The following is a 27202-nucleotide window of genomic DNA, read 5'->3' as shown; positions in this document are numbered from 1 at the left end:
AGCATACAGTCGCCCAATCATTAACATTCTCAGTGCACATGCTCACGGCAAAGGCTTAGGAGCCACTCAGAAAGTTAGATACCAGTGTATGAGTCCAGGAAACCCCAAACATCACGCACCATGGTTGCTATGCCGTTTCTTACATGACTTATTAGCCCTCAAAAGACCTTCAAGGAAGTGAGGTCCTGGAGGCAACTGGGTAGGGTGCAAAATGGCATGCTTTGGCTGGAACACGCATCCCTCTGCTCAAGGCTCTTCAACCTTGACGCCTCTTAGCCCACAGGATTCACCTCTTGACCTGTTCAGAGGTGTCTCTTCATGTGAAGGGCCAGGTGGTCAGACCTGGAAAAACACCTGCAAGGGAAGAATTGGTGTGTTAGCTGGGGGTTGCACCCCTGTATTCTGAGACCCCATATTATGGGCCCCACATTATGTGGGTGCCCCATCCCTGGAGGTATTCAAAGCCAGGTTGGAGGGGACCCTGGGCAATGTGATCTAGTGGGTGGCAATCCTGTCCACAGCAGGGGGCTGGAACTAGATGATCTTACATGTCCCTTCCAATCCAACCCATTCCATGATTGTGTGATCCCAGGGCACATGGAAGTACTCAGTGTCCCCAGGCACCCAGATACTCTACAGGTACCAACAGGTAACACGAGGGATTTCTCAACACTAACATGCCCCATTGGGCTACAAGCTATACCCAGATTATTTTTTTCCTCCAATATCAAATATAATAATTTCTAAAATTACTAGACACAATTGTGTCCACCAAGAGATTCCTTCACAAATTAATCTCAAGAAAGGCAGCCTAGGTGCACTTTCCACGAAATGCTAAAAATAACTATTTCTGAAGGTGCATTTCAGTCACATACCTGTCACAGTGACTACATTTAAAAGGCTTGGCACCAGTGTGCTTTCTGAAGTGTCTGGTTAATTCATCACTTCTTGCGAAACGCCACTCACACCCTTCCCATGAACATCTGTAAGGCTTTTCCCCTACAAAGAAAGCAGATTACACGTTAGTCATGACTTCATTCAAAGATCAGTGCTATCCCATTCATTTTCTATGTAAACCTCCTCCACCCCCTAAAGACAGTCAACTCTATTTAACATATCTGAATGCATCAGATGCAAAGAAAGCAAAATTCATCCACCTGATTCCTTCCTAACTCTTGCTGTAACACCACATCAACTGATCTCATTCTTATTGAAAAAAGCGATTTAACAGGTTCACAGGAGACAAAGAAATGCAACCTTCTAACATTCCTGTTCATCTGTAATAGCACTGTGACTCCCAAACAGGTAGCTTAGACCTCAAAGGTGATTACAGACAGCACAGCGAGGCTCCCAAATGCAATTAGGCTACTGTATTGCATCAAAGCTCTCTGTCACACACTCAGCTCCATAACATGCAACCTCCTTCTGCTGAGCCACATTTTCTTGGAAGAATTTGCATGTCACTTTGAGCATTGCTACTTCAGCATTTGAGAAATACCACTTCCATTCACAGGAATGCTCTCAGCCACATAGCACCCGGACAAGAGCTCTGCAATACCTCTGAGGCTGGCAGCTGTTTGTGTCTGCTCAACCACCATGGTTTCATTGGAAGATGTTTCTTCCCCTCAAAATAGATTAATTTTATCGGACTTCTGCTTGACAACGGGAACATCCAAGTTTGCTCAGACTTCCCATAAAAGCCACAAAATGCTGAGCTCATGAGTCAAAACAGGATCTGTTCCTTGAATTCTCTTTCCACGTCATGGAGAAAAATACTGCATAGGTCTTTGCACTGGCACACCAAGAACATCAGGCCAGTTCCTTGCAGTAAGCAATGACAACTAAGCCAAGGCATAGCCCTACACATCTAACAGCTGTCACAGAACGATGCTGAATATTAATACTCAAAAAGCAAATCAGCACACTACTTCAACTATAAAATATTCTAGAAGCCTTGAAGAATCCACCTTCCTTACTTTCTTTCCCAATAACACACAGGACTGCTTTTTTTTCCAGTTCAGGCTCCGTAACAATACATTGCTGTTACTCAGTATTTTGGGATGAAATTATACAGTCATACATTTGCAAGTCCAATTAGGAAGAAACGTTCAAAGAACTACAACAGACCGTGGCTTTCCAAGATTTTTGCTGACATGACAGCACACCAAACTGTTAAATTATTTACAACTATAGCTGTAATTTATAGACTCCAGGCCTTCGGATGTCTGATTGAATAGACCCAATGTAGAGAGGACCATGAAGACAGGTTCGTATGCTACTTTGTGATCTGCCCAACTTTTGGATATGCAGTTCCTGGCTTTTTGTTGTTGCTGTTTTCGTTTAGGGTTTTTTTTTTTGTTTTTTTTTGTTTTTTTTTTTTTTTTCCCAAGAAAATCTCATTTCCCTTTGCTTTAGTAATAAATGTGCACAGAGGTCTAGTGTGTATTTTGGCCAATGGCTCTTGAAGGCCACACAGATCTGTAGCTTTACAAGCGCTGCCCAGTTAACCAAGCTGTTCCTGTTTGCTATGACAGCGGACTCATCAACAGCCAAGTGCCTTGGTTTTGGCTGGCTGATGAAGGGAATGAGGAAGTGATGTCGTCTGTTCTGGTAAGCCTCTAGCACTATTACATCATCTCTCCAAACCTGGGCTCCCACCCAGCGCTTGTGTAAGCTGTGAAACCCCCATCATCAGGGGTATTCCCTGCAGGACTTGCCAACTCTGAGCGAGCGTTCGGTTACTAACCTGTATGAGTGCGCTGATGTGCTTTCAGATGTGAACTTTTGGTGTAAACTTTCCTGCAACCGTTAAAATGACACCTGTGAACACGCCTTCTGCCATCTGGCGAGGTGTCCCCATTGGCGGGTGTACCTTTTTCTGCAGTCTTTCCAGCGGTACCGGTACGAATTTTCCCCGGTGAATGCAACTCACCCGGCGTACAATTCCATAGCTGGGAAGAAGGCTCCTTGCTCAGCTCAGGAGACGATGGGGGAGTGGAAGTAACAGACGAACACAAGTTTCCTGAATTGGTTAAAACGTCACTTATAGGATCAGAGGTAAACTTGGTGGTGGGCGAGAGCTCCTCAGAGCTGTCTGAAGATTCGCTGCTCACATCTGAGTTCAAACTATTGGTCTCTAAGTTCTGACTGGTAGGGCTGTCCTCCTTTGAGACACATGCAGTCTTCAGTTCAGATTCCTCCTTTTTCTCACGTGCCAGAATAATTTTGGTCCAGAGATCCTCTTGGTTATCAAATTTGATTTCAGATGCAGACACATAGCAAGGTTCGCTTTGAAGATACCGTTCCAGCTCCAAACACGTCTATGTGAAAGAAAAGGGTAAAAAAGGGAAAAGTTAGAAGCTTGCTTAAAAATGAACCCAGTTGTATTTTACACTTCAAAAAGCATATAGGAATGTAGTGCGTTCGATGTGAGGTTTCTATGTTCAAAACAAATTACAGGCTCCTCCAGCTGTAACTAGGTGACTGCCACGATGAAAAGAAATTGGTTCTTGAGACCTGGGCAGGAGTTCAAACGCACAGCTGAAGGTGCAAGTCAGCTTTAGTTTTCAAAATAGCATTCTAATGAGTCACTCAAATTATCTTCGCTCTCATCATAAATCCATGTTTTTAGGAGGCTGACATTGAAAAGGACTGTAGAGAACCACAACAAATAGTCACCCTGCACTCTCACTCCCTGTCTAATGTCAAGTTGTTTGCATCCCTCTTGCACAAACACAAGTCTGAGAGGATCCAAGCGAACACTGTGTGCTGAAACCCCAACGCCCTGTCAGAAAACAAAGCCCTGTTTCAGCATGGCCGCAGAGCTGCTGTCCGTCCTGTGGGGACATCAGTGGAGCAGCAGACATCCTCCCATTTCCTGTGCATGAGAACACAGCACGCCCGACTTTCAAAGAATGTCACTTCCAAGCATGCTGGCATGCACGCCACATTGCTCACACTGCTCTGTGCATGGTTGGAGAAACAGGGGGAACTTCAACAACAGAAGTGAGAAAAAGTTCCAGAACAGAAATGTCCTATTCTATACGATGCAAAACGGGAAATTACTCTGAGGTCCTGCTGGGAGTCCCACAATGAACAAGAACTTTATCTACTGGCCAAGAGTACAACTGCATGAGTCATCGCTGTCTTTCTTTCACGCAATGCCAAAGGAGACTTCCTTATAAAATCCTGTCCAGCTGCCAAAAAGTGCTCTGTTCAAACATACATGCAACAGTACATGGAAAGCTTCCCCCTCTTTCTCCCCCCGACTGCATTCCCCTCTGCTCCATGAAACGAAACAAAACAAAAAACAAAACCACCCTAAATGGGTAAAGCTGTGGCTTTCAGTCAGCTTCAAGTCAGCTCACCTCACTGACTTTCTAGTTATTTTCAGAGGAGAACAAAAAGGGGTATGAACTGTTATGGCAACAAGCTGATGTTTTGGGATTTTTCTTTCCACTATAGGAAACAATCCATACAGAAGCATTACTCAGAAAAAGGACACACCAAGTTTCCATACCGAACTCTACTTATTTTAGCAAGATCATCATGGTAGCAAAACCTGATCCCAAATGCCACACATTCCCCTCACAGCCCCTTCCCATCTGTCTATGGGAGCACTGCTTTACTAAAGTGGGTCACATGTCGTGGCCAGGCCGGGAGTGTGGGTAAAAAAGGGAAAATAGAAACAAACAACACAAAAACAAGCCCACCACTGCACGCACTGTTCATGCATTTGCCTATAATTGGTTCGCAATGCACGCTGGAAACAAAAAAGGTTTCTAGAGGGATGACACAATAGCGTATTGATTTTCCAAGAAAATGGGAGGAAATGCATTTATTAAGATCTTGTTAAAGTTTAATATTCCGGGCTAATTTGAATTCCTCATTAGGTAGATTAGTAATGGAGGCCGGAGCAAAGCTCTCTCCGAGTTTAAATGCCTCTGAAGGCTACTGGGAAAGAGGGCTGGCCCTGCGCCAAGAGCCCGAATGCCTAAAGGAAACTACTTAGCTCCATTTCAATCACGTACTATGGAGCTGCCTCTCTGAAAGGGGAATGGGGGGAGGGAAAAAAAAAGAAAGAAAGAAAAACCACATAGGATTGCATACAATTCGCATTGCATACAATTAGTAGGCATGTGAAGGTTTGTAACACTGTGCATATCGTTCTTCTCGGGAATTGGAAGGTTGTGAGGCGGTGGCAGGTTTTGGGCTCAGTCCCCGGGACCGAGGTACGGTAGCAGAGCGCACCGCCTTGCTTGGATCAGATTAGGGCACGAAAGGGGGGAAAAAAATAATAAAAAAAAGCAACCCAACGAAATATGTCCATTAAAGGGAAGGAGCCTCCGTTCTTCCTCCTTTCCGACCGAGGCAAGCAGCACTGTCATATGACTGACAACTCCGCACAGCTCTCTGTGCTCGGAAACAGCTACATTGTGTATATATATATGTACACATACTTTGTATATATGCGTGTATATACATATTGCTTATATGTGTTTATATACTGTGTACATACATATATACGAAACAATACATACAGATGTGCACGTACACCACTGTAAGCTTTTCCCATCGTCGTCAGAAACAATCAATAATAAAACGACAACAACAGTAGAACGCGGCCGGTTCGGTCGGGGCCGTGTCGATCCCCAGCCCCGCAGCACCGCTCCGCACAGCGCAACTGCGGGGCTCGGAACGGCCGTGGAAGAACGGAGCCGGAGGATGCGCCGTTCCGTGCGGCCGCCGCGGGACTCTTCGCCCGAAAAGACGCCGTCTGATCGCAAAGCGAGACACCTGCTTCCCAGCACCTCTGTGCGTTCGTGCTTAATTCTGCCCCAACTCGCTGCTGACACTTGGGTTTGTTTTCCTTTTTTTTTTTTTTTTTTTTTTTTCCTCCTTTTTAAATCCGCTCATCCTTTAATACGGCTTTAAGAAAAAAAAAAAAAAAAGAAAAAAAAAAAAAAAAAGAAGAAGAAGAAAACCGACAATAACAACAACAACAACACCGATATCCTGCTTTACCTGTTGCCAATATTCCTCCAGGGACGGCAAGGCCGAGAAGTAGCCCGTGTCGTGCACAATCTGCAGTTCCTGGAAGATGCTGCACATGGGGAGCACATCCATGTCTCAAGTTGCAACAACAAAGTCCGTGCTGGCGGCCGCGGACACGGACAGCTGCCTCTTGTGTGCGGGGCTCGAGGGGTGTGTGCGGGGGGTGTCAGCCCTCTGCTCTCAGTCTCCAAGCCCCCCCCCTTCCTCCAGAGAAGAAAAAAAAATTGTATATATATATACAAATAGATAGAAATTAATTCCTTGGCGAGCTTAGGGAGGAAAAAAGACCCGAAGTTTCATGCAAAGTTTAATTGCACAGCAAGGCAGGACGTCTCCCGAGGCGGCCGCTCTCCCCTCCCGCGGCCGGCGGCGGACACTTGCTCAGGAGCGGGCTCAATATTTGCAAACACGGCGCTGGCTGCAAATGTAACCCCCTGCAAAACTTCCCTATTCAAAGCTGCGCCCGGCCGCTCCGCCGCCCCCGCCCCCGCGCCCTCCCCCGCCCCGCGTGATCCCATGACGCCGCCCGCCGGCGCGGCCCAATCTCCGCCACGCACTCCGCGCCCCGCGTGCCAATGATGTCAGAGCAGCCCAATCGGCTCTCGGCAAGCATCGCGGCTCCTCCTGGCGTGACCGAGCCTGGCCGTGACGGCTCCCGCCATTGGTCCGATTCGAAATTCGCCCCCTCCTGATTGGCGAGTTCGGCTGCGGGCTATTTTTAGCAGGGTATATAAAGCAGGGAAGCGGCTGCTTTTTCTGGGAGGGAGGTGTGTGCTTGTGCAGCGAGTGAAGGCCGCGCACGGGGGGAGGGGGAGCGGCCGCTCGTGGTGCTGCCGGCGCCGAGCGGGGAGGGCGCTGCGGAGCCGCTCGGGCCGTGAGGCGGCCGCAGCGCTTTGCTGAGCAGGGGGTTGCGAGCGTCCGGGCGTGGGGATGGTTTCGTGACTTGCCTCACTCTAAAGACTTTCCCTGAAGGTCTTATGAGGCGGGATCCAGGTGTGTTTGCAGCCTGCGGGCAGGTCTGCTGCGCCTCGTTTTCTCGGTGAGCAGGAATAAATCCTTAGCTCTGTTGTGAGGAGACTACTGCTTGAATGAGGATCTCCGAAGTACATCTCTGTGACAGCGACCTGCCCCGAGCTCCCAGGCTGCACCTCGGGCAGCACCCTTCATCCCATTCAGTGTGCGCTTCCACCAAAATAGGTGTTTGTGTGTTGGCATCCTTAACACTGACCCTCATCAGTAATTTGGATCTCTGTAAGATTAAACAAAATACAGTTGTGAGCTTTCTGAAGTTATATTTAGCAGGAGGAACAGACACTGCCAGTGAGTTTCTTTAATAAAAAGGCATCTCATTTTCCAGTGATATTTTCGTTTCTGATTTCCACTTCTCCACTTTTCCCTATTGCTGGTTACCTACAAATGGTAACTTCATGTTTGTTTCATCTGCCCGCTGTCATCTGAGAATTAGCGGTGGTAGGAGTCAAAACATTAGAGGTGAGCTTTCTGCTCCCCAGCCTCTTACATCCCGTTAATACAGCTATTTTTTTGAGCACACAACTTCTGCTCCTGTTTGGGTTTTCCTCTGTCTATGGAAAAAAAAAAGCCTGAAGTCAGTAATAACATTATTGTAGGGTCACAAAAACAAACTGATGCTGAAGATCCAGAACTCAAATCTGGAAAACTGAGCTTGCTTAGTAAATAATTCTTTTTACTTGGCTTCACATGGTCAATCACATGAATATATTTCCAAAATTGCCTTGCTAACCCCAGATAGTCCACAAAGTTTGGGTTAGCTTCTGACCAAAACCTTATCCTCCAAAGAAATGTACAGGAAGAAATGATCCATCACCAATAATAATAATGATAAACCTTCTTAAGAAAGTGGATTATGCACCTAATTTGAGCATACTTTTAGCTGTGTGAAGTGTTTTGTGGCCTGGGCTGCAGAGTGTGTTCTAGTCATATATAACTCATATATAACGTACCTCTGGAAATCCTTAGTGTTTGTACAACTGACCTGTTCCCTCTTTGGGTAAGCTTTTAGTTTCAGACAAAGGGACAGTGAGTGCCACTGTCTGCTATTTATTTATTTGTTTATTTTAAGCTCACCTGTTTTTAGCTGTGTTTCATGTGCCAGAGGTTTGGGCTCCTTGCAGGCTGGGTGAGGTTTACATGTGGAGTTTGAAGCGTATGGGCTTCAATCCCAAGTGTGAAAGAATAGGCAAGACTGTAGCATGAACAAATTTGGTGTTCTTACTCAGTGTATTTTTATCAGGAATTAAAATGAAATAGTGAGTCAATAAAATGCTGATGTTTGGGAGACACTTCCATGGAATTGAGCTGAAGGGAGAGGTGCCAACAGTGGCCAGTCTGAATGAAAGGATGGAGTGTGAATTAAAGGGAATTTATTCCAGTCTGTGGAGGATATTAAATATGAGGATAAGTTTTAATAGGACTCAAAATGAAAGAAAATGAATTAAAAATACAGTTTAATCATAATGACTTTCTTTAACCTATACATAGGAGTAAAATTTCAGATATCCATTTTATATTAATGGCATTGTTTTGAATCATGAGCCAGGGTAGAATTTACCTTGAAAACTTTAAATGAAAATATGTTCTAAGTAAAAAGAAAGAAAAAAAAAGAAAACAGTCAGTCCCTTGGGACCACAGCACTTTATTTAGATGTGCCAAGCAGGGACAGCGGCATCTTGATTTAAAGCCGAGGGCTGTTCATTGACGGTAGTGGTGAAGGGTGTCGAAGCATGTGTACAGAACAGGCAGTGCTAATGGGCAGGGAAGGAATACAGCTATTTAGCTCCTTGGATAGATTTCTTGTGACTGCTTTACAGCTGAATCTGGATGTGTGCCCCTGATTAAGTGGAGGTAGTCACAGACTTACTTTCTGTAAGTGTGTTTTTAACTCTATATGATCTGTCATCTACAAAAGTAGCAAAAAAATGAGTATGTATTATATAGGATTAGTCCAAAAGCCAGTGCTCTGCTTGCAGAGTTGCACAATGATTCTTAAGTAAGACTGTCCAACAGCTAGGGTAATCAGCCAACTTATTCCTCTAAGGTCATTGATTTACGAATAGGTGTAGGAAGAGAAAGAAGGAAAGAAGGAAGGAAGGAAGGAAAGAAAGAAGGAAAGAAGGAAAGAAGGAAAGAAAGGAAGGAAGGAAGGAAGGAAGGAAGGAAGGAAGGAAGGAAGGAAGGAAGGAAGGAAGGAAGGAAGGAAGGAAGGAAGGAAGGAAGGAAGGAAGGAAGGAAGGAAGGAAGGAAGGAAGGAAGGAAGGAAGGAAGGAGGGAAGGAGGGAAGGAGGGAAGGAGGGAAGGAGGGAAGGAGGGAAGGAGGGAAGGAGGGAAGGAGGGAAGGAAGGAAGGAGGGAGGGAGGGAGGGAGGGAGGGAGGAAGGGAGGAAGGAAGGAAGGAAGGAAGGAAGGAAGGAAGGAGGGAGGGAGGGAGGGAGGGAGGGAGAGAGGGAGGAAGGAAGGAAGGAAGGAGGGAAGGAGGGAAGGAGGGAAGGAGGGAAGGAGGGAAGGAGGGAAGGAGGGAAGGAGGGAAGGAAGGAAGGAAGGAAGGAAGGAAGGAAGGAAGGAAGGAAGGAAGGAAGGAAGGAAGGAAGGAAGGAAGGAAGGAAGGAAGGAAGGAAGGAAGGAAGGAAGGAAGGAAGGAAGGAAGGAAGGAAGGAAGGAAGGAAGGAAGGAAGGAAGGAAGGAAGGAAGGAAGGAAGGAAGGAAGGAAGGAAGGAAGGAAGGAAGGAAGGAAGGAAGGAAGGAAGGAAGGAAGGAAGGAAACAAAAAACAACCCTGTGTGCTTTGTTTTTGTTTTTGTGTTTTTGGCTTGTTAATTTTGATAAGGTTCTGTCTGAAAAGCTACATTACCGCATTAAATGCCCCACCACTTCTCCGTAGTAACCTCTTTGCAGGGGCTGGTGGGATGTTCCTGGAAAATATGTGAGCCGGCGTAGCAGGAGACAGACGGTGTTTTCCAGGTGGGCTGAGCTCTGCATGAGGCAGGGGGAGCACCTGTTCTGTTCTGAGAATATTCATGCACTTTTAGAGGGCACATGAGCTTGCTCTGTGCTGTACTCAGTGCTGAGCGTATGAAGAGGAGGAAACCTCCTGAAAATGCTTCATGTATGCCAGATGCAGGGAGGTTATATGGAATGGACAGAAATCAATAGCTAGTGGTTTGATTAGGATAAATGGGCTTTATTTGGGGAAAAGAGAGAGAAAGTGTGTCAAGTGCATGAAAGCATTGTCAGTTAGCAGAGAGCACTACTTAAAATGCTCTGCTTCTGAGGTGGTAAGTTGCTAAATGGAAAACTAGCATGCAATGTGATTCTAGCACAGATAAAGTAAATGCTCTTTGAGGACATATAAATAGAACTGTTATGAATAGGCAAGCAACTGGAGTGTTTCCTGATCTGTCACCCTGGCAGAAGCAAAATTAGAGAATTACATTGCAGACCACAAGCTAGTGTAAGGCAGTGGTAGCTGAAAAAATTAAAAAGAAATCATCACAATAACATAATAAGTAAACATTTTAGTAAACATAACCAGAACTTGTTCAGCAGATACAGTAATATGTTAGGCTAGATGAGTTGTTTCTCTACAAATACTGGTAAAGAATTAACTAGAATGGAGGAGAAAAAATGTCATTAGCTAATGTGAACAGAAGGTGAACCAATGACCCACAACTAAGTAAAAAATCAAAGAGAAGTGGTTATGTTATTTTTGCTTTGTTTTGTTTTTCTCCTTTTTTCTTTTCACTCCTCATAACAAGCCCAAAGCTATGTCCTGCCTGTAGTTCACCTGCTACACAGCCTTTGAGTTCATTCCTTTAAGCTCCTGCGCTTATTTTATACTCCTAGATGTGCATAAACTGTTGCTGAGAAGATAACACTGGAAATTGGTATGTGATCTCCATTAGCACTTAGAAGCATTATTGGAACGAACGATGATGACATATAATCCTTTTTCAGGCATGTGTAGTGCAGCACATCTTCCTCAAGTCTGTGTAACTTCACCTTGGAGGCAGGTACATTTTCTGCTCCCATGGCAGGCACTGAAACAAAATTCTGTCAGTGCTGTAATTACTGGTGACAGTCCTTAATTCCAGGACTATTCTCAACCAGGTTATTAGACCTATTTCCTCACATGCCAGTGCTGTCTTTCTAAGTTGTTCTTTCTTTTTTTTTTTTTCCTTTTTTTTTTTTTTTTTTCTCCCTGATGCATAGATGATAAACGTATTTACCAAGAAAATATAACCGCTTTCATTTTTTTTTTCCTAGGGTGACATCATTAGCAAAGTGTCAGACTGTATTTCTACAAAATCCTCAGCTGAGCAGTTCACTCAGTAGTACAAACTGTATTATTAATAATTGTAAATTCCATTCAAAAAGATGTTTTGTGGTTTGTAATATAGCAAATATCACTTAGGTATCTTAAGTATTTAAAAGCTCTAGTAGTGTGCAGGGTAAATTAAAACTCCAAAAATGTTAGCACGGTTTATGGTGTCTGAACTTTATTATGTCTACTTCTGTAGCAGCTGTCTATAAAATCTTTGAAGTTTTAGAAAAGATTAATTTCTAATCTTAAAAACAAATATAAAATAAAACAATAGGAAATGAATTAAAAGGAAAAAGAAAAGCATACTTTCTTTGCAAAGCATTTTTAGAAAATATGTGGATTTTAGGGTAAGCGCCCTCATAAGAAGTAACGAATACTAGCGATTGAGACTTGGCTGATGCCAAGTACTGGCTGCTTTCAAAAAGTTACTGACTACTCCTTGAGGTGGAGGAGCAGAAACTGCTATGATTAGTGGTGAAAAAGCAGTTTGAGCTAGGGAAATAAATAGTGTTGCTGGGCATTTTGTCATTTTCTTATGGCCAATTCTACCTTTTTTTTCTTTTTTTCTTTTTTCTTTTTTTCCCATTTCTAATTAGTTACCATTATCTAGCAGTGCATTGTGCTGGGAAACTTAATTTAGCCAAATTTAGTAAATAATGAGACCAGATGCCCAACATATACCAATCATTCTGTGAAGCAGGAGACTGGAGGGCTGATGATGTTTAAGTGTTTAGCAGCACCTGGACTGTCTCTTTTGTGCCTTGTGTCTGTTCGAGTAGGGATTAGTACAAGCATATAGAGTTAGCTTATAACTGTGAACTTTCAAAGAAGAATGCAAATAATTATTTCTAAGGAGTGATGCCAATTAGAAGTAGGAATGGCTTTCTTAGAGTCATTGTGAAACTGCCTTTTCTGGGAATTAGTCAAGGCGAGACTAGGCAAGGAATTATGTGGATGCCCCCGCCAAGAATGGCAGACCTTTACTAGAAATGCACCACTTGGCCTGGGATCCTTTTCCCAGCTCATCACATCTCTGCTCTTACCATATGCTAAGCGTGTTATGTGGGTTGTAAGTTTTGCAAAGGGTTTCTCTCTGCATCACAGTACTCCTTTCTAGGGTGCACAGGAGGAAAACAAAGCACCTAGTATGTTGCTGCAAAAATAGGGGACTTTCCAGTCAACAGGGTATGGGATGATCCTTCTGGTCCTTTGTAATTTGACTTGTTCCTTCAGTGCCCTGGCCTAGGATAGCAATCTAACTGTGTCTTCTTACCTTGAGAAATGGGAGCCAGTGCTTGTTTTTTTTTATTCTCTCCATTAACATCAGCTGCAAAATTAGATACTGTATCTGATATATTGATAAGCAAACGCACTGGAGAGCAAAATGAACTGTGGCCTTTCAGCACCTTGCCCTTCTTTGGGACACAGAGAAGTAAACACAGTCGTTAAAGACTCAGCACCATTACCACATAGTGAACCTTTACTCACTGTTCCCACCTATTGTTATTTGAAAGATCCCATTTCCTGTTTTGAGTAACTGTTGCCAATGGACAAGATTCAGATCTCATTCACAGGAGTGTAACTCTAGTAGCTTTGGAATATCAGCAGGGGAAAGGAAATAAAAAGCAAGGGACGGATGAAGTAATGCTGAGTTTCAACTGAAGCACTCTGTGTTCAGTTCCAGTCAGTGTCAAAACTTAGCCCATGTCATGGGAAGTTGTCAATTGCTGTGTAAGACCTGACACTGACCCATAAATATAGTCACATTACTGTCATTATTGCTACTGTGGTCTAGGATGATGGCAGTAATAAGATAAGGAGATACACTCTGTAAGTATCTGAGATGAATGAGCATATACTTATGCATATATAAGCATGTAGTGTCTAGTTAATGGTTGGATCATAGAAACTTCTTTGCTCCTCTCTATGAGACTGTAAAGTTCTAAGAAATACATAAATGACTGTGTAAAAAGAGAGCTTATATCTCAGCCTAGTGAAAATTAAAAAATAGCAACCTACAAAAAAGAGCCCTTGTTCAAGTTGTGGGAGAAAGGATTTATTGTCTGAATGCTATAATGAGGAAACAGAAACACAGAGGTAATTGGAGGATCACACCCACAGAGATACCTCTCAGCTCTCTGTTAGTCACCTTTCTCTGCAGGGAAATTTATTGGAAATATAAATGCCTATAAAATGTCATGGATCCTTAGCTAGTATTATCTCTGGGTCTCAGTTCCCTAACAATACAAAGAGGATACTGCTTTCTTTCTTCAGTCTATGCCAAATGTAAGCTTTGGCCCAAAATCACAAATAGAGATTATGGCAGAGCCAAGAAATGAACTCAGATCTTCTGAGTCCTAATCCAAGCTTGTTATCATAAGCTCATCTTTCATTTGCTTTTGAATAACAACCAAAGTGTTAACCCTATTCCTATACGTTTACAACCTGATGGAGTTCTTATCTACAGTGGTCATTTCATTTCCTGCTGGCAATTTCACAAGCTTTTCAAAGCCTCCCCCATACCCCCTCCCTCTCCCCCCACCCCCTATTTTTTTTTTTTTTTTTTTTTTTTCCTCAGGAGATATGCCATTTCCTTCAGGATATCTCCAGGAAAGCTAGCCTGTCTTCTTTGGAAATGAATGCTATGTGATTTTTACCTGGTGGTGAAATCATCTATTAGCATTTTTTAATTACACAGTCTTCTTTGTCTTCCTTTCCCACTGTTTGTGTATAATCCTTCTCCCTGAAAAATTTGCAGACATTTTTTAGAGATTTTCTAGATGATTTTTGCCAAATATAATGTTTTGTTTTAAATGAGCACATTTAGAGTTCAAATGCTCTAGGCTACTTGCTGTTTTCAAGGGGCAAACAATTAAGTTAATATGCATGCCTAAAAGCCAGAATCCTTCTTTCTCCTGCAGTATACAAAATTAATTTGTGTGAGGATTTTTAATCTCATTTGGCATTAATTTTAAACCATGGATTTCAAATGCACGATGGAAATAAAAAAATATATTTTTTGAAACAAACAACATTGCCTTATTGCTTCAACTTGAGGGAGAAAGTCCTTAATCAGGTGATCTTTTCGGTAACAGCTGATTCAATATAAAATCACACTTTTGTTCTAAAGAATGCTGACGGTTCTTTGAGAAAAATGATGTTTTGAGATAATTGCACCTAAAAGGACTAAATCTAATTTGAAAAGAACTACTGTCTCATTTTAAATTATTAAGAATGTCTTCCCTAATGCAGAGCTTTTAAGAGTTTATCTTTTTTTTTGGAGTCTTGTCCACCTGAAATCTAATTCATCAACATGAATTTGGAAATGCTTTGATCCAAAACATTACACCCGTGAAGTGAATTAGCTACCTATACAGCAAATGTGTGTTGCTCCAATGGAGCTAAACATTTATACACAGATGACCCAAACTGTATTGTCGTCAAGGGAATTGAAATGCAATGCCTTCAGAAGCTGGGAAAAAGGGTTTTTTTTACTTATATAGTTATTATGCATTCTTTATGTTGTGATAACACCTAAAGGCCACAGAAGTGCTAAGTCCTGTTGAGCTACGTGTGGCAGGAGCACAGCAAATAATAGACTCCATCCTAAAAAGCTTAGTTAAACATAGCTTTAATTAAAGCTGATTGGACCCTTTACAAGAGCCTAAATATTTCAAGATACAGTGTGTTAATTATGACTGCACCCTTCTCCCTTTAATCAATAGCTGATGACTGGGATATCATTACAGGCAAAAATGTAACATGCCATTTTCCTGGGATTTAGAGTTGTTCCAACTTGGCTAAGTTGTGTAGCAGTGTGAATGAAAAGGAGGAGTGGGAAAGCACTGCCTACTCAAAGGTGGGGATGTTGTGTGTCACCAGCTATGAGTACTTAAATGTTGATGAGAACATCTAGACTCATTATTTGGAAGCCTCATGGTACTGGCCAATCTGTACAGACAAATGTATCCAAACAGGCAATCTCTTGCATGGTTTCAAAAAAGAAAAAAAAAAAAAAAAAAAAAAAAAAGCAAAAAGAAGCTTTGGTGCTGCCGGTTTACAAACTAGGAGGTCTGGAAATTTGTCTATGCAGAGATTAACACTGCAGTGAGATTCTTCAGTGGAACTGTTTCCTGTTAACTGACACATGGTATCTGTGTCCAGATCAACAGATGGTTTTTGCTTTGCAGTGACTCATTATTGCTACATGGTGAGAACGTCCTCTGAAGTATGAGCTTTGGGTGTTTCTACCCTTTGCTTTTTTGTCCTGTTGCTGGGCCCAAAGCATTGCAGAATTGCTCTCCAGCTTTTTTCCTGGTGTTTGTGGTGTTAGTTTTTAGCTAAGTAGGCAGCAACTGTGGAAAAGGCCATGTTTCTTTTAGAGAGATTATCTCATAATTTGAAAGGTGATATGCTTCAACATGATCACAAGGGAAAGAAGTCATAAAAGGAAGAAGAATAGCCGGTCAGAACATCATGGAAAGCTGCATGAAAAGAGCAAAACAAAAATGCTTTAAGGTGACTTCTTGTTTAAGGATGGTAAAAAAGTTCTTATCTGAGTGTTTAAAGGCCCCTGCACACAATGGTGCTTGTATGCCGATAGTTAAAATACCATCAGTTCTCTGTGTCCACAGGCTCAGGGTATGTGATATCTCTGTACATCTGTAAAGTATTACACACTGGTGTAGATTCTGCTTTGCAGATTAAAATGACATAAAAATTGAAAAATTCAAAAAGATGCAATTATATGTAAATTAGCTCTCCTGAAGTTTTTTTTTTGAAAATAGAAACACTGCTTGGTCAAGTAAAATTTCTTTTAAGCCAGTTGCTTTCAATCTTCCCAGATCCCTGTGGAATGAAAAGATGAATCTCGTGGCATGCTTGGAAGGTTAATGAATGTGGACTCTGGATATAGTCTCAGGGTGAAAGATATCTTGCTGAAAATGTGTTACAGAAAGAGTTTAAAAGAAAGGGCAGTCGCCTGAGCACTTAAGTGACTTATAACAATAGTTCTACTCAGAGAAAAAACTTTTTTTTTTTTTTTTTATTAGCCTACACCATTGAAATATAGTACTATGAATATCAGCCACATATAAGTATCTCCTGCAAACAGTACGTTCAGGTGTAAAAAGCTTGATTCATGAAATCCTACATTGTAAGTCAGCTGCATTCAGCAGTAAGCCCAGTGAGGTTGTGGATGCTCCCTCCCTGGAAGCATTCAAAGCCAGGCTGGATGGGGCTTTGAGCAACCTAGTCTAGAGGGAGGTGTCCCTGCATATAGCAGTGGGATTGGAACTAGATGGTCTTAAAGATCAGACCATTCTATGATTCTATAATAAGAGCTCTCGTATCTGAACAATTCTTGGTTTACCTTCACATAGGGAGCCCAGCACTAGTAGCTTAATTTGTATATTGCAAAAGGGCAGGATACTTGCAGCAACCTCTTCAACTGGGATAAATGTTTTCACTTGTTTAATCAAAAAGAGATGTCTTCACCATAACTGTTATTTAACCCTCAGAGTACACCCCATAGTCTAAATAGTGCCCTGCAATAAGCCCTTCTACCTCAAACTATCACCCAAAACAGAATCCTTTCCACTCCATTCAGTTATTTCCTATAGCATTTCAGCACTGCTTTATTTTTTTCCAAGCTTACCACACATGCACATGTGCATCATCCACCTTCAGTCTTGATATGTGGAATGTTCATTCTTGTACAGTAGGAAAGAGTTGGATAAATACACAATATATGTAATTCCTCTCTCCATCATAATCTCAGAATATGTCCTCTTATTTCAGTACAATTGCAATAGTACAGACCACTTATATAAAATCTCTGGAGCAACAATCACTTTGTGAAATGACCTTTCTTGTGAAATTTCAATACGATGGCAACATTTAGCACAATATGTAATTATTTTTAAAATGCCCTCTTTCCCTAGTGCCTCAGAAGTTCTGCATGCGCCTAACTACATCTGACACTCATGCAACTCTAAAACATTTAACAATATTTTGTTTTAAGACTTTTTTTTATCCTGGAGGCATGTGAATAGGTCAAAATCTGAGTTACACCAGAAAAATAGGCTATTGCTGCCTTTTTGTATTTGAAAAAATCTTAAAGCTGCAACCAAGGTGCCTTTCACTGACTCAAAAATTGGAAGTTCAAACTCAAAAACATTTATATGACAGTGTTATTTAAAAAACACTGGCTTTTGGAACAGTGCAGTGAATTTTAAGAAGCCTGACAAATAATATTTAAGATTTAATTTATGTGTTGGGTGTAGTTTTTCTGTTACGTATTGTCATGGTTTTATCATCATGCTAGGTATTTTACTGCAGTTCTTCTGAAATGCTTGGATATATATTCAGATTTTAATAGGATCTCAATCAAATTAAAAATACAGTTATGATCCTTCTGCTAGCTCCCATAGAAACTCCTCCGGTGTCTAATTTAGATTTCATTAGGCTAACATGATATCATTAATTAGACATTTCACTGATAAGAGAATAGATTTTCTCTTATCAATAGATTTTCTCAAGAGAACTGCAACAGATCTAATTTTCCTGAACTTCATGAAAATATTTGAACTGATATTTCCATTCCCGACCTTGGCACGAGAAGTAAGAATGTAATAATGAAATATACTGATGGTTTGATGGTTGGAGATATTGCCAATACAGAGTTGGATTGTAGTGTAATATCACAGAAAAAGAATGGCCTTGAGGGCTGGGGTAATGTCAGTGGAAAGAAAAAAAAATAATACAAAATTTGGGATCATGCACTTATGTACCAACACCAAGAATTGATTTTGCACTGCAGGAGGTCATCAGTTAAACTTGACAAAAGAACAAACAGGCCATTTAACCACTGATCATGGGATCACCTGGCTCACTGAAGGACTTTCAGCCAGTGGCAAGATAGTAAATGAGATCATGGGATGCAATAGGAATTTCCAGGAATATATGCTAATTTTCAAAGTCCTCAGTTGGATCATGTCTGAAGTATTGTACTTAGCTGTGTTGCTTCATGTTTAGGAAATAGGTTGCGTGTGAAAGAATGCAGAGATGCAAGATGCATGACATACAGAAAGTCTGCTGTAAGACACAGAAAGTAAAAAAAAAAAAGATGCTCATTTAACCAAAAGAGGGCCGCCTGAGAGGGCATATATTTATTCTGTGAATGAAGTGGGGAAAAAAACAAACCCACGAACAACACTGGAAGAGAACCATTTAACAAGCACAGTACAGGCCAAAGAAGAGATTATAGAAAGACATAGACTGGATATTGTGCTGTTTTATGATTTTGGTTTTTATTGAGAAAAAGATGTGTATGAAGTCTTGCAATAGGAATTGTGGACCAAAAATCCCATTAATCATTACAAAGAACTAAGGGTGGCCTTACTGGATAAAGCCAATTGTCTATCAAGCTCCACATTCTCCCTCCAATGATGATAAAATTTATATGGAAATGAGAGAAGTTCAAGTTCAGATCTTATAGAAATGATTGTACTAGATTTGCATTGTCCTTTTAAAAATCACAGGGGCAAAAATGTGGTGGCAGTAATTTCAACTAGGTGACTGTGTAAGCCTAGCAACTTTCTGCAGTCAGCTGCCCTTGAATTCCCCTACCATTTCCCTAGTGGTTTTAGGTGCTGTATCTGTGCCTTACAAATTCTCTATATAGAGCTGTTGTTCATTAATTTATGTAATCCCTTATTTATTTAGTTTATTTTTACTGACAGTTGTCTTTTGTCTATGATGATAGACACTGTATCTGGATAGGTCCCTTCCAAACATCACCTGTGTTACAGCTCTGAGCAGAAATAAGTATCTACACCTGCTGGACTCCTATGATTGCTTATGCCAGTCTTTGCATAATAAAAATTCTCAGATATGTATCCTTTTACTGTTAAGATATGTTTAGCTTGTTAAGAGCAAAATATTGTGTATCTGTAGCATAGAAAGTATTCTGATTATATCACATTCTTAAGTCATCAGGCAATATCTGAAACAAATATGTATTCACTCATTTTTGAAGATTCATAGCAGACATATTTCAGGCTTTAAACAGGCTTTTCCTTTTGAAGTGAACACTTCACTAGAACTGTTACTAAAATTCTCAATTTCAAGTTCTGTCAAAAAGCAATAACCAGTGATGACTGTTCAGCATTTGCATGTTATACAGCACAGAAAAGGAAGATGAGTTTCACGTAATTTACAGAATTGTTCTTTAAAAGACAGTCAAGATTGTCCTTGCAGAGTTACAGACAGTGGGGCTGAAGGTAGATCTGAGCTGGCACTTACTCACCTCCAACACACCTTAATTTTCAGACTCTTGTGGGAGTCTAGCTCTGTCTAGCATGTTGTCTTCAACAGGACTGCTGGTGTGTTAAGGGTGAATGTTCTGCATCATCGCTGGCATTTTTCCTTTACCTGCCAGGTGTCCTTGGATGTCACATTTCCTGTGATAATTTGTGTTTATTCAACTTTACTTTTAAAGCTATGACTCTCATTCTTTGTGTGTTCAAGGTAGTCATAAAGAACTCAGGAACCATCTCTCTGGGAACTCCCAAATACTTCTTCAAAACTTAATCTCCCCTCCCCTCCCTTCTCCTTGTCCCCCATTCATTCCTTTATTTGTTTAAATTTTTCTAAATGAGATTCATTTTTCTCTTTGGTCTATAATATATAGTTTTCCTAGAACTGAAACTGTGAATACTTTAATAAATAAGCAGAAAGGTTGACCACTTTACTTTCACTTTCGTTAAGTACCTTTTGTTGCAATTTGTTTTAACAAGTATATTGAATTTATCAAACTGTATTACAACAGACATTTATGAAGATTATAGAACCTAGTCCACAGTCCTTTACTCTTCAGAACTGCAAATACGTCACTCCTGTTAAGAGCTCTGTATGATGATTGATGAATGTTTTATGGCTAAAAGGAAAAAAGTTTAAAGTGCAGAGCAAGAAACATCTTAGAAGGGCAATGAGAGCAGGAAAGCCTGTTTCATAAATGATATCATTTTGTAGCATTGAGTAAGAGCATTAACAATATGTAGTGTTAAGTGTAGAATTCATGAAAAATTACTACTATATTATTTTTTTCCCTTGAAGTACTTGAATTAATAGAACTTCAGCTTGAATAAATATGATTCCTTCTCTACATTCTGAAAGGAACATATTAAATGAAGATAATAACTGGAATAATATACTCTATTGAAGTGTTATTAGTCATGTTTCTATGGAAGATTGCACTGTGTTACTGTCAACAGTGTTTAAATCAACAGTATGTCTCAGGCCATTTTTCTGTAATGGTCACTTGATCTGCAGAACTCATGAATTTCTGATTTCCTTTGACCTTCAGCAATTTTCACTATTCCAAGTATCCAAGGATCTTAGAGATTTACTTCACTGAGTCCCAGAAGGGTACTTGATCGATACAAAATTTTGGATTTACCCATAAATAAGTGCTAGATTTGGAGGAAATTAGGACTGATATGCACAGCCTCAGATCACAGTCACATCAGGAACTGAGCCAAGGGAATGTTTCAGCTAAATATGATATGCACTTGTTTGTTAGAGAGTCTCATAAACTCTGCATGTAAACTGAGAGGGACCCAGACTGTTTCTGAGTTTTCAAGTTTCAACTGTGCAACCTAGTTGTGCCCTGACTTCATAATAGTACCAGCATGCCCTATATTAGTCTGGTTTGACTAAGAAATTAGCCTTGGCAAATGGATTAAAGAAGGAAGCTCAATGCTACAGAAGGTCCTAGTTAGAATGCTCAATAATTGGGAAATACTGTAGGTGCAGTGGAAGGTGAACTCCTACTAGCCCCACAGGAAGCAGATTACTTGCTTACAAGGGTTGCCTTATGACCATAACGGTTGTGGAAGTCACTAAGGAAGGCAAGAATTCTGCACAGGTAAATCTAGGAAAACAGTCAGGTATTGTAGGTGTCATGAAACAAATACAAAAATATTTGCTGAATTATAGATCTGTGTAGATTGGCAAGGCGCTCTTGAGATTGCCTAGTCCAAACACCATGCTCAAGCAGGTTCATCTGGAGTGGGTTGCACAGGCTCATGTTCTTTTGCGTGTTCTGCATATCTCTGCAGCTGGAGACTCCAAAATCTCTGTGAGAAGTCTCTGCTAGTCCTTGACTGCCCTTATAATTAAAAAGTGTTCAGATTGAATTTGATGTTATTTTGTGCCTATTGCCTCCTGTCCTGTCAGTGTCCTCAGGTATGTATACAAATTGATGAGATCCCTCTGAGCCTTCACTTCTCCAGGTTGAAAATGACAGCTCTTTCAGCATATCTTTGTATTAAAGATGTTCCTTTTCACCAGTCATCTTCATGACCCTGAAATCCAAATGCAAAAAAATCTACATGGCTTGGAAAGACTCCTGTAAGACCTTTAAGAAGGCATGTATCCCATACAACTTCACTGTAAAATATAGATATATATTCATATATGAAAGAAAAACACCAACAAACGAAACAGTGAAGATACAGAATACAGAGGAAGAGCACAATCTTTGCAAAACATCTGAGAAATGCATCTTCACAGGACACATATGCTTGAAATTCCTTTGAAGACTTTATAGTTACATAATACAGTGAATTCTTCAGGCAAATGGAGAATATTAGAAAATGCATAATTTCACTACAGTCGGATTAGGATATATTCTCAATATGGTTCATTTTCTCTGTTTATTTTTGTGATTTATAAGGCTTTGTTTTTCTCCCCTCCTGGCTATTACTTCTGCGGCTGTTAGATCACTTTTAGAATGGGTTTTGAAGACATCTTTTTGAAATACTTTTTAATCAGTTTCTGTGTCTTTCCTTAGTTCCAGGAACTTTTTTCCTATCCACTCTATTCTATTTTACGCAGTTTCTATGCAATTTCTGTATTTTTTCCTTATTTTAAATGTTGCAATACATAGCAAGAAGAAAAAAATACCAGAAAATTATTTAATAATTTTCTCTACGTGTCTTTGATATACATATTCTACCAAAAGCTTGTTCATTTTATAGGGAATTCATTTTGCATGCCTAAAATGAATTTTCAGAATATTTAATTTGAGAACTTGAGTCTATTAAAATGCATTACAGCAGCATCACAAATGTTCCCTACTGGAAAAATACTTGTTCTTTTGAAAATATAACTTGTATTATCTTCCCAGCTTTACAACTCATGAATATTGTTAGTTGCTACTGTACCTCATAGTAAGTAATGCCCTGTAACACAGAAATTTAAACCATAAATTCACTGATAATGCCCCGTACACTACATGATGTTTTGATGTGGAATACTGAAACCCATAAACAAAAAACAAAAAACAAAAAACAAACAAAAAAAAACAACAAAAACATAGAACCATGACAAACTGCTTATCTGAAAAACTCCAAATGCCTTCTACATCCCTAGATCTTTGGGTCAATGGAGACAGAGATGAAGCTGAGAGCTGCAGGAAGTAACAAGCAGGATAGAAATTTATCTGTTCCTGGCAATTGCTGCTCCCAATTGAGCATGCTAAACCAGAGCTCTGGATCTCTACTTCTGTAAGAAATATAGCGTCAGGGTTGTAACTTGTCAGTTCCAAGATGGGGGCTTCATGTATGATGGAGGCCCATTAAAACATGAGCACTTTTGAAAAGAACACATGCAAATGGAGGATTTGTAGTCATAAAATTGACATGGTGCCAATGGTAGATGGAAATATGTTTGTGTGTGTTGAATATAATAACGGAGAGTAAGCTGACACCAAATGTTCATGTATTAAATGTTAGGTCCCAGAAAATTGAAACGCTGGTTTTGAAATAACAAAATGTGGATAATAAGAAATACGACTTCCTTTTATTAAACTTTAAGTGTTAAAACTCTGGGGACTTGTGTTTTCCAGTCTATCTGAGCAAATATAACATACACGTAAAATTCACATATGTGTGTGTGTGTGTGTGTGTGTGTTCATTTATGAAACTGCAATTCTTGTGCAGAAAGTTTTGTCAGATAATTGCAGTAGTGCACTGCAATCTCTTGATAAGAGACAAGATACAGAAAAGGAAGTTCTGCAGCAGAGCTGAAATTATGTTCATATTTTATTCAATGGTTACACATTTGGAGAAAGAAACATGGCTTCTCAAATTTAGTGTTAAGCTATGAATAGATTGTGAGCCTTTGTCCTGCACTTCAAGATGACTAGTTAAAATCACCTGATGTATAACGGTACTCAGCAAGGACTGCTACTTGTAGCAGTTAAACCCTGAAACAATATGGTAGAAATACATTTCTTAACATGCCAGGCTACTTCGAAAGTGTTAGGGTCTGACTGTCATAGGTACAACACTGGAGTTACTCAAGCTTCAATATGAAATCACAGAAGCGCTGCTCTGAGTTAAGTAGTTTTTGGCAGATGGTGGAACAAGATAACTATTTTTTCCCACTAGAAGACAGAAATGCTATTTGCAAGAGCACAGAAAACCATGTTGCTTTAGCAGCAAAATTACAAAATCTGCTGTTTTAGTGGGCTGGAATTGTAAAATACTGCTTGTGTCACAAGGAAGATAACAGTGAAATAATGTAGGGTTCTGAGGTTTCTTAGGATATGTTGCATTTGACACTGAATTGTAAATTCTTAGTCACTGCAATGGCTTTTCAAAGTTTAATTTTTCACACGTTTTAAAAAAAAAGATGTGTTTTGATGTCAACATAGAATGCTTGAGGCCTTATTGTGTTCTTGCAGTGCCTGATGCAGAGAAATTGTCTTCAGTTTTATTTTAATATCTAAAATTAGGTTCTGGGCACAGTATGGAGGCAACAGATAAACACTGTTGCTACAGAGTTTTTCAGATATCCATGAGACCTTTTTTTTTGCTTGCTCCATGCTCACGATAAAAGGCTGGCATTGTTATTTATGTTATTTGTATGTTTTCATAGGACATCTGAGTCATTATGATGTGGATTATTATGCTTCCTTGGTATATTAAAAATACAAAACTGACAAAGAATCAGGAAAATATTAGGAAGATGACAATATCCTGTTCTAAGAGTGCTGCAGCTGGTGACATGCTTACTCCTTATCATCACAGGGAGAAATTTAAATTAGTTTGAACAGTTAGTTTTTTTGGTATAACATTTATGCAGTTATGATATATGCTAAAAGCTATTTGAGGTAAAAATGAGTAACACCAGTATTGTATTAAAAGGGAAAGTATTCTGTCTCCATGTAGTTGTCTGAACATATATGTAATGCAAATGCAAATGCAAATATACACAATATCTAACAGTACAGAAGCTGGGAAGGAAAGAAACTGTACTAGGTGAGACTGGATGCCAAATATTAGATTTGTTCTTTTCTTAACACTAATTTTTGGTGAAGCAACATCAAATCACATGCCATTTATAAATAACTGATGCAAGACCATGTAATATGCCGTTATATCAAGGCACATATTTGCTTTGGCTGTAATGTCTGAGTGAAGTACTTTTGCTTTGGCTGTAAGGATGACATCAGTCATAAATAATTGTCATGGAAAGTTACTGGTCTGAGCACAAATCTCCTCACTCATCCTCACTCTCATGATAATAATGTAACTGGCAATACTCAGCCATGTGGGAGAATTCCTGCCCAAGGGGGAGGAATTTTGTACAGGCAGCACATTAAGAGGGTTAACAGGACAAGAAGTTTCCAGATGCTTTAAATTAAACTAAGTGGTTATTCCTAACCATAAATGTTTAACTCCAGTCTCTCAGCGAATCACTTTCAAAATAGATATTTATTTTCAAACAAAACCAGTTGCCTTGTGAAACTGTTGGTTGGTTAGGGGGAAAAAAATGACCTAATGGTTCTGAATAAAATATCTGATCTCTTGTTGCCAAGGCTGAGTCACTTCCTGTTACAATAACAAGACTGTCATCAGCAAACTTCAGTTTGCCAGCGTATGCATGGCTTTATTTGTCCATGTTGTTAGAAAGTTAGTGCTGAAAAACACACCGTACTAAATTTGGAGACACAGCGTTGTAGTAGCGTGTTAGAGCTGGATCTCTGTTTCTCTTATTCTTGATACCATGATCTACTGGTGCAACATGATCATATCCACCCAGCTGTGTAGAGTTATGCTGTAATTCTATCAAGGGATTCTAGACACAGCATAATGCATTAGTATCAGCGTGGCTTTCTCAATTGGAATTTGCAGGATCATAGTCAGCTGTTTCTTATTTACAGGAATAAGATTTGAAAAACATCCGGAAGTTCATTCCTTTTGTCACCTAGCAAATATCCTCTAGTGTTTTCTCAACTGTGGCAGCTCTTAAAGTGGTGTTTCAGTCAACTCCCTAGCTATTCAGCCTCCTGTGGTTTCAGTCATCCTGCTGTGTTCAGGCAGGGCTGGCATGGGGCAGAGGTGGACTTTTACACAACAGGTGTGAAATCCCCGGGCAAAGCTGACAAAAACCCTTTTCTTCTGTAAGAGCAGCTAGAAAATAAAAGCTCAATCCAGTGTTCACTTTCAGTATTATTCTTGTTTCCCCTCCTCCCCCCAAGTCTGAAGTGTTGCTATCTGGGAGTGGTGTCTGGTATGCGGGTGCTCAGGATGACCGTCAGATCTGTACGTGAATCCTAACCCTGACTCATGCTCTGTGACTCACCCCGAGCCTATGGATAAGAATTGGAGGGGGAGGAAGGGGGAAGGGCTTAAACCTCCTTTCAGGTTTTCATTCCTGTTTTTTTTTTTTTTTTTTTTTTTTTTTTTTTTGTGTGTGTGTGTGTGCGCCTGCGTTTCACCCGCAAGGAGAAATGATAAAACTTGTAAATTCACTGGGTATGCACAGATGTGCAGTGCTATGTACACAGAGATCTCTCATCCTTTTGGGTAAACAAAAGTCTGGTCTGCCTGGGTTCTGGTTTTAACTCTGTTTACTGTGATTAATATCCTTCCTGCAGGATCATTTATGCTAGTTCTTCCCAACAGCCATGTGGTGGGTAGTCCTGGACACCTGGCATCTCTTATGCCTCAGTTCTTCAACCACATCCAGAGGAGTCCAAACAAATGAAAATATCTGAGAGCAGCTGCTCAGAAGAGGAAGAGCATCATGCTGATTCGAAGTGTGTCAATTTGGGAATCCTTTTCTGCCACTCCGACTTTCAAAATCAAATTGTTATAATCAAGATGCAGAACAAGGATCCTATCAGGGGCCAGCGAAGCTTAATCTGCAGTTTTCTTCCTTCTGTATTTTTACAAAAAAATAAATAAATAAAAAGGAGGAAAAAGAAAAGAAAGCCAGCTTTTTTCAATTCCTTTTTTTCTTTCTTGCTAGCTTAAACAGCAGAACAGAAAACACGAGTTGACATGTTTAAGTTGATAATGATGAATCTGAGGATAAGTTGCTATGCTCTGTTCTCTGATAAACAGGAGCATTATTGTGCTGTTCTGGATAAAGTCACTGATTATACTGTTTGGGCCATGAAAGCAAAATGTGTTGCAAGCATTTGGGTGTCTGTAACGAAGCAGTTGTAAATGCTGTGGTTGGTGTCTAAGCAGCTGTTGAGGTCACTGTCAGAATTTCACCATTGCAAAGGAGCTATCATGAGTTATTCCATTGTTTCAGGATGGAAAAGAACAGTTGTTTGTATATGTTTCTTTTTTCCTAAAACAGAACAAATGTTGGCTGTTAACTGCGTTTACAGTGTTCCAGGCTATATCAGTGGAAAAGATTTGTATTTGTCTGAGATTTCCCTTGTCTCCAGTGTAACGTGTCAGACGCTGAGAGTATCACTGTTGCCTAAA

The 27202-nt window shown here is 40.4% G+C and overlaps 1 protein-coding gene across 3 annotated transcripts; it reads right to left on the bottom strand.

Moving 5' to 3' along the window:
• Window positions 1-302: 302 nt before the first annotated feature.
• Window positions 303-6126, bottom strand: KLF6 (KLF transcription factor 6; the record flags this gene model as incomplete). 3 transcript variants are annotated; one of them, XM_079538193.1, is made up of 4 exons in its annotated part: window positions 303-354; window positions 876-999; window positions 2747-3320; window positions 6025-6126. In XM_079538193.1, the coding sequence occupies 4 exons, from the start codon at window positions 6124-6126 to the stop codon at window positions 303-305; spliced, it is 852 nt and encodes a 283-aa protein (XP_079394319.1). The 3 variants fall into 3 exon arrangements, with proteins under 3 accessions (XP_079394319.1, XP_079394320.1, XP_079394321.1); XM_079538194.1 differs by having other exon boundaries at window positions 2873-3320; XM_079538195.1 differs by lacking the exon at window positions 876-999 and having other exon boundaries at window positions 317-354.
• Window positions 6127-27202: the final 21076 nt, after the last annotated feature.

This window comes from Tetrao urogallus (genome assembly GCF_951394365.1).
Source record: "Tetrao urogallus genome assembly, chromosome: 7".
NCBI lineage: Eukaryota > Metazoa > Chordata > Aves > Galliformes > Phasianidae > Tetrao > Tetrao urogallus.
This window is presented reverse-complemented; position numbering and strand designations above follow the sequence as displayed.